Below are 7,991 nucleotides of genomic sequence, written 5' to 3'. Positions count from 1 at the left end.
TCACTATCGGAAGCACTATTTTCTGGATCTAGAACCATACTACACAGTTCGCCGTCCGTTAATTGATTGATGATTGGGGCATTGTCGCCGCAATGAAAAACTTCTGTTAATCTTCATTTATTACCGCTTCTCCACATTTCTTTAAAAAATCCAATAAATGGAAAATTTCACCTTTTGTTTGCGATATCCGAAAACCTTCAAATTCGCGGCTATCATCTTCATCGTCCTCACCATGAAATATGGTAGCTGGCCATAAATTACGCCAAGCATTTTTTAATGTATCTGGAGACACATCCTCCCAATGCATATGCGTATGCGTAAACACATTACGCGCATGAATAAAGCATACAAAAAAAAGTTTGTAGCTTTGAGATCCGGATTATGGACTTTGTACTGTACGATGTATCATAATATAAACAACTGCACATAAATAACTTAAATATAACAATTAAATTAAGAATATGAAACACTTTTGAAAGATTGGTTTTTTACCATCTTTCTGAAAGATTGGTTTATTGTTATTATGTTAAATTATTTTGTGCAAGAGAGTCCAATTTTAATGAATGTGTAGCTGCACTCAATATACTGATACATTTTTTTTTTTTTTTTAAATTTGACATAAAATTGCTTAATATGAATTTTAAATCACATTAAAAAATATTCAGCCTGTTTCTTGGTTTCTGTTTCAGTTTTGTGTTCTTGGTACTTTTCTGTGTGTCTTGTGCTTTACTTTTTTATATTGCACGTAACTATTATTTTCTTAAATATATTAAATTATTTTACTACATTCCCCCCCCCTTAGATTTATTTTATATAATTTCTTTTTTACCACTTGACATATTAATAATCAATTTTATGAATAATTTTTTGGTAATCGATGGGATCTTGATTATGACAATCAATATATAGTGCATACTAAACTACTGAACCCTTGATCATCACTGACCCCCTTTTATTATATCGACCCCCAAGGTGTCAATACTAAACCTGCTGGAAAACCCTCTTCTAGATTCTAGTTTAATATAACCCATGAAATTGAATACACTTTTAACAGTGGATCCAAGGAAGAGGGCTTTAACAAATCAAGTTTGTTAATACTGAGTAATTCTGTTTTCTATTCTCTTTTAGTTTTAATATTTCAACCCAAAAATTTACAAAATATTTCCAAAATTATAACGAAAGTTTTGTTTGCTTGTCTCTTTCTTTCTAAGAAAAGTGATTATTTATTTTATAATTTCCAACTTTTTGGTGTAGCATAAATATTTTCATCTTCCAAAATAATGTTTGGCAAATTATATGCTAATTTTATCAAATGTATAAAAGCAATGCTTGCACAATGTAGAACAAGATTAACGCCATTAAATTTCTTGAATTGAGTTTTTAAAGGATAGCTTTATTATTATTATTAGCACTGGAGGAGGTATTTGTCTTGAAATTATATCACTTTTCAAAATGTTCCCACCAAATGTTATCACCATGAATTGTTTAAAAAAATTAAATAATGCATGTATGTATGTATGTATGTATAAATGCATGTACGTTTCTCACATTGTGGAAAAACAGTACCATCTAGAGTCACTAAATTTTTAATACATATAGTCTTCCATACGATCATGGGAACCTTAAAGTGCCAATTTTGAATTTCAATTTTTTTTATTTATTTCATATTTTGTACAAATTTAATGAATTTCAGATCAATAAACTCGGCAATTTAAAAGCAAGAAGTGGCAACACTGTTCGAAATAAAACATCTTTATCTCTCATGCACCAGATTGTTGCTATTCGGCAAAATGTAAGGTTAAATGTAGTTGTCCAAAATGTGTTCAGCAAAATGTAGTTCATTGATTAAAATCTTTTAATTTTAATCAACTGGCTATTTGAAAGCAATATGTTGCCCAGCTGGAAGTAAAATACTTTTATTTTCCATGCCCTGGTATGTTGCCATTCAGTAAAGTTTTTAGATATTTAACATTCAGATTGAATCTTGTAGGTTACTTAATAATGAACTAAGCATTTTAAAATCAATCAAAGCACTTCTTAAGAATATATTTTCTACTTTTTAATATGACTGATTTAAATAAAATTGCATAATCATGAGCTATCTAATAAGAACTATTAAATATTGTTATAAAATGACACTAGCTGGACTCATTAAAATTAAATACTTTTTCTTTTTAATGATAAATATTTTAGGTGACTGGATGAGTGGGCTGCATTCTAGAGGAATGATATAGTGAATATAAAAAACATGTATGGCAATCCCTAATGCTTTAGTAATAATTCCAAAGATATGCTGCTTTTCAATATATTGCAATTTTGCTGTTGAATTTTATGATGTACAAGTATAAAACAAGTGATATTTAATAAATAAAATTAAGCACACAAAAATTTAATAATAAAAAGACAAAGTTGTGTAAGTCATCTTAGTAAGAAAACTGAACATTGATATTGTAAACTGAAAAAATAGAAAAATATGTGCCAACACTTAACACTGTATTGGGAATTCTAAACATATGCAGCTATGCTGCTTTTAAATATTTTGTGATTTTACTTTTGAAATTTATGTGGTGTAAGTGCGAAGAAAGGTAAGCTTAATTTTAAAAGATAAAAAGATTTCTTTTTAATGTGCTAGCAGGAGTGGGTCCAAGAGCAGACTGATAACCTGCAATGCTCAGTGAGAGTATAAAATAACTTAACAAACCCTGTAGTGTAATGTTAAAATCTGAATCTTTCAGAATTTATTTTTTTTATTTAACTTAATCAGCACATTCTATATATGCCTCTTTCAAAATACATTTAAATTCTCTTTTAATGGATTAACCTTTCCAAAATTCCTAATAATTTTTTTGCAGTCTCTGCAAAAGTAAAAATTAATCACGGATATTTATTTTCAAAATTCCTGGTTCATACGATGACATGTAACGTGGTGAACAATGATAATTATGTATGCATGCAGTTTCTCAAATCTGGAACTTTTGGATTTGAGAAAATAAAATATCTGGAATTCTGGCTCTATCCAGACCATATTATTTAGAACATACTTCACATGTATATTGAAATAAATTCAAAGCTGGGAAAATTCGTAGAATGTTTAATAGATACAGCTAACAGTTCCACATTTAACCAAATAAAGTACATATGATAAAAATCTGGACCAATCACAGTTTCATGATGCACCATTATCTAGCTTTCGGTTGGTGTCTGAGTGAGAAGAAACTAGTATCAACAGCTTTGTATTCCAGTATTTCACATGAGTAGAGGGTAATACTGAGGATGTTGTTGGTGTAAACACAAAAATTCGGAATAATTTAATATTTTCAAAATTGTTTAAATTCTAAGTGATTGTATTCTTTGGTCATCCCTGTGGAACTCTCCTGAAGTAGACGACAATCCCAAGAAGCATGGCCAATGTGGTCATGACGTAAAGATCCCAATCTGGTCCCAAAGTTTTGTTCAGGTTGACGTTCGGCAAAAGAGCATCAAAATTTAGCTAAAAAAAAGGGGGGAATATGAGTGTTACACATAAATAGATTTAACAAGAAATTCTTATAAAGTTATACAACTTTAAAAAATGTTTGGAACTTCAGTATTAAAGCTGCCATCGCTTGGCAACATTTAAAATTAATTTGGCAAGTATTAAAAAACAGTATAGCAACCTTCATGAAATGAAAAACCACAATACGTGAACATGATTAACTGTTTATTTAAAAATTGGTAACATATATTCATACTGAACCTGAAATAATGTTTATTTATCATTGAACAAATAACATTTATTTAATTCAGTAATTGTTGCCATAAAAGAATAATAAATTTTGTCTCATTTTACATATTGCAGCCATAACGGATCTAAATGTGGCCAGGCATGCCTCTTTGTCTCCTGTTTTGCCATTTGGCCGAAACTTCCCTATAAATAATTTCATTCCGTGGCCATTTTTACACTTTTGCTGAGTATACAAAATTATCTGCACTTGTAAGAAAGAAAACCATTTCTTCTTTTCAGTTGACAGCACATTAAATATGGTGAACATTTAGAGGAAAAATTAATAACTAAAAAAGTAAAAGAATAAACAGTATCACAAAGAACCTAATTTTTATTTTCAAATTGACAGAAAGTTCAAAGTTGCCACTTGAAAAGAAAATAATTAATGATAGAATGTTATCACACTGTCAAAAGTGAGCATGAAAATAAAAAATGTGACATATCATAAATATCACAAAAAAAGTACTTCTTTTCTAATTTGTTATAAGTTAAAATGCTAAACATTCTAGCAGGGGGGGGGATAGAATTAGTGATTCGATCTTATCAAGCAAGTAAGGCTGCAATTAAAACTCTGAAAATCAAATCCATTGCAGGTTAAAAATCATGGAATTAAATTTATCGAACTTGGCGACTAATCTCCTGATTTTGATAAATGACAAAGGTAGCCACTTTAATCCTGAAGTATCATGCATTTTGCAGCAACTTCCAGAAAGTCATCAAAGTCAACAACTTGGTGACAAAAATTGTCATTAAGGCTCTTAATGAGTATTTAAGTAATGAAATTAATATTTCTGAGCAGAGTATTAGGCAAAGGTAATTGGAAAAACATACTTGCTGAGATTGTAAAAAAAGATTTTTTTTTTTATTTTTTCTTTTTTAAAAAAGCATAATATGAATTTTACAGATGAAACTAGCATATCAAAGACAAAGAGAAAAACACTTTACCATTAAAAATAGATAAATGAAATTAATTTTAATATAGTTTATATCTTCTTTCGCCATACAGTAATTTGGAAACTGTACTTTACAACAGCTTAGCTGTCAACTTGAAATATGAAAAACTGGGGTATTCTTGTATCAAAACATCATTTTGAAAGAATTCCAAATTTACTTTTTACAACAGAATTCAGGTTCCTGAACCTGAATACTGAACTAATAATTACTGAATTAATAATTAATTAAATGTACTGAATATTGTTGTAATAATTACTGTGTAGAGACATTAAGTGAATTGAAAGCTGGAGAGATGAAAAATTAGCAACCGCCTTCGCCGGGAATCGAACCACGGACCTCTGGAATACTGGCTCAGAGTGCAGAACCACTACACCACGAAGGCTCGCTAGGGAAGTGGGAGAAATACCTTATATACTTCCCTTTTTAAAGGGTGACTAGGGTTTTAGGGGACCTAGTCACCAAATCCTGTGTGCAAAGAATCATCATCCACAACCCTTTCAGTTCGGGCGACACTTGTAGAGACATTAGGCGAATTGGAAGCCGAAGAGATGAAAAATTAGCAACCGCCGTGGGAGAAATACCTTATAACTGAACCTGAATTCTGTTGTCTGATAATATGATTCTAATGTAAAATGTATCAATAATTAGATAGTCTAAAATTTTTATTCTTTGGTTAATTCATAATCTTCTCATTTATCATCACATCTCTCAGTAGATCATCGAATCTTCAATTTTTTAACGTTTAGCCTTTACTAAGGAAAATATTAATAAATTAAATTTACTTTAATTAGGCAAATTACATTCCCCCATCTCTAATGATTTTCAGAATAATGTTTCTCATTAAATGTCATCTCAATTGTCTTTCTTTTTATATTTTATTGTTCTTTGCCTTATTAGATTTCATTTATTGTTCTTTGCCTTATTAGATTTCATTTGGTCTCAGTTATATTAATCTACTGTAGATATTTGTAGATTTTTATATGAAGATATGAACAACGTTTAAATCAGTTACTATTTGCATTTAATTTTCTTTCACTTCAATAGATGGTACATGACTATGTTTATCTACACAAATACAAAGCACATTAATTTTATTTTTGCAGTAATTTAAAGTACTTTGATAAATAAAAACTTTCATTTCTTGGGTTTTCTCGACATCAAAGTATAAGAAAATTAAAAAAAAAATTTGCTAAAGAACATAAATTTTACATCAGAATTGTATTATAAATGATTCAATACCCTGAATCATTTGTTACAAAGTGAATTTCAGTCTGGTGTTTTTTGAAATGGTACTGCCATGTGGCTTTAAAATCCTCACGATTTCTTACGTTTTCTTGCAGAAATCTTCTGGTTTTTAAGATTTCAAATGCTCATTTAATTATTTCAATTAAAAACCTCATGGTTTCTTAAATTTTTTTGCAGAAATCTGGTTTTTAAGGTTTCAAACACTCATTTCATTTTTTAATTTTCTCACACTTTTATACAGTACAAAGTCTGTCACCCAGACTCGTCAGACTTCAGGGATTCCGGATTAGGGTTTTTTTCGGATTATAGATCATCAATTTAAATCTGGTAGGATGGCATGCAGAAATTATACAATTAAAAATATGAAACTGTAATTTATAAGATAAAGAGCAGTTATGATCTAAAGGGTATCAAAATTTACAAAAAAAAAAAAAAAAAGGCTTAATATTTATTTGTTTACTTTTATTAAACATTTCTTTCAATGTAAGTTGTTTAAATTGCTTCGTTTTTTGTGCTAATACTTTTTCTTTAATTCTATAAACAGACATAATTTTTTGTCAAGTTTCACTGTTCAAGTCCTGTAATAGCTGTGTCGAGAATACCAACTAACTTGTCAATCGAAATTTTTTCATTTTCAATAACCTCTCTGTCACTTTCTTCAGTATTGGAAGCGTTTTTTTTTCTGGATCTAGAACCATACTACAGATTTCGCCGTCCGTTAATTGATTGATGATTGGGGCATTGTCGTTGCAACGAAAAATTTCTGTTATATCATCTTCATTTATTACCGCTTCTCTACATTTCTTTACAAAATCCAATAAATGGAAAATTTCACCTTCAGTTTGCAATGTCCGAAAACCTTCAAATTCCTGGCTATCATCTTCATCATCCTCACCATGAAATATGGTAGCTGGCCATAAATTATGCCAAGCATTTTTTAACGTATCTGGAGACACATCCTTCCACAATCTTGCTATGCTAAACGCATCATATTTTATGCTAAAAGAATAGTCTTGCCATTGTTCAACAAATTTAACATAGATTTTAAAAATGGTACCTTTATATTTTCATTTCAGCGCGTGCACTATTCCCATATCCAAAGGCTGAATGATAGACGTACAATTTGGAGGGAAGAATAATATGGATACATTATCTTTCACTAAAACTTTAAGTGAAGTATGCGGCGAACAGTTGTCAACAATCAGGACTATTTTTGAGTCATCAGGTAAACCGTCCGAATTCAAATGTCGCCAAGGCTCGGGCATAAAATGATTTTCAAACCAATCATTCATCAATGCTTGTGTCATCCATGCTCTTTTATTTGTGATAAATAACGGAGAAAATTGTTATTCTTTTAAACAGTTGAGGTAGTGTTTTCTGATTACGAAAAGTTTGCACTTGTGCGTTCCTGCAGCATTTGCGCACGCTAAAATTGTTAGTCTCGCTTTGGAATCTTTGACACCAATTGGAGCCTTTTCTGTAGAGGTTGCCAAGGTATTTCCCGGTACATATTGCAGAAAAGACCAGTTTCATCAGCATTGTAAATTTGTTCTGGAGATAATTGCTCACTAGTAATGAATTCAATGATTTCATCTGCAAATTATTCAGCAGCTTCAGTATTAGCTGAACCTTTTTCACTTGAAATTTTGAATTGTCTGATACCATGGCGATTTTTAAATTTGGTTAACCAATCTGTCGAATATGTGCATTCAGTGTTTAAGTTCATTTCTTCATGAAATATTTTGGCTTGAGCCATTAGCATTGGACCCATCAATGGCACGCCCTTGCTGCGATGTTGTCTGATCCATTCAATCATCACTTTGTCATGATTGTCACTTTTAGCATAACAAACCCTTTTTCTGTTATTCATTGCAAGTGGGGTGTCGGAATCCACAAAAAATCCAGAAAAGTTCCTTTTTATTTTTGCTTATGCCATATACAGTTGACTTTCCAATGTCATACTCCTCGCATAATTTTGAGACGAATATGCCTTTATGTATTTTTTTCAGCAATTCCACTACATCGAAGC

At 30.6% G+C, this 7,991-nt stretch overlaps 1 protein-coding gene across 4 annotated transcripts in view; it reads right to left on the bottom strand.

The window, feature by feature from the left end:
* Positions 1–3,074: 3,074 nt before the first annotated feature.
* Positions 3,075–7,991, bottom strand: part of LOC118195881 (protein sel-1 homolog 1-like) — a 141,351-nt gene continuing 136,434 nt past the window's right edge. For all 4 annotated transcript variants that reach the window (XM_085819979.1, XM_085819982.1, XM_085819977.1 and 1 more), the window contains one exon: positions 3,075–3,490. In XM_085819979.1, coding sequence (XP_085676105.1) covers positions 3,356–3,490 — 135 coding nt within the window. In that variant the 3' untranslated portion in view covers positions 3,075–3,355. The remainder of the gene's footprint in view (positions 3,491–7,991) is intronic.

This window comes from Stegodyphus dumicola, chromosome 1, assembly GCF_044657685.1.
Source record: "Stegodyphus dumicola isolate Sdum_Otavi_A_Nest chromosome 1, ASM4465768v1".
NCBI lineage: Eukaryota > Metazoa > Arthropoda > Arachnida > Araneae > Eresidae > Stegodyphus > Stegodyphus dumicola.
Note: the sequence above shows the minus strand (reverse complement) of the source record. Positions and strands in the feature narration are given on the sequence as shown.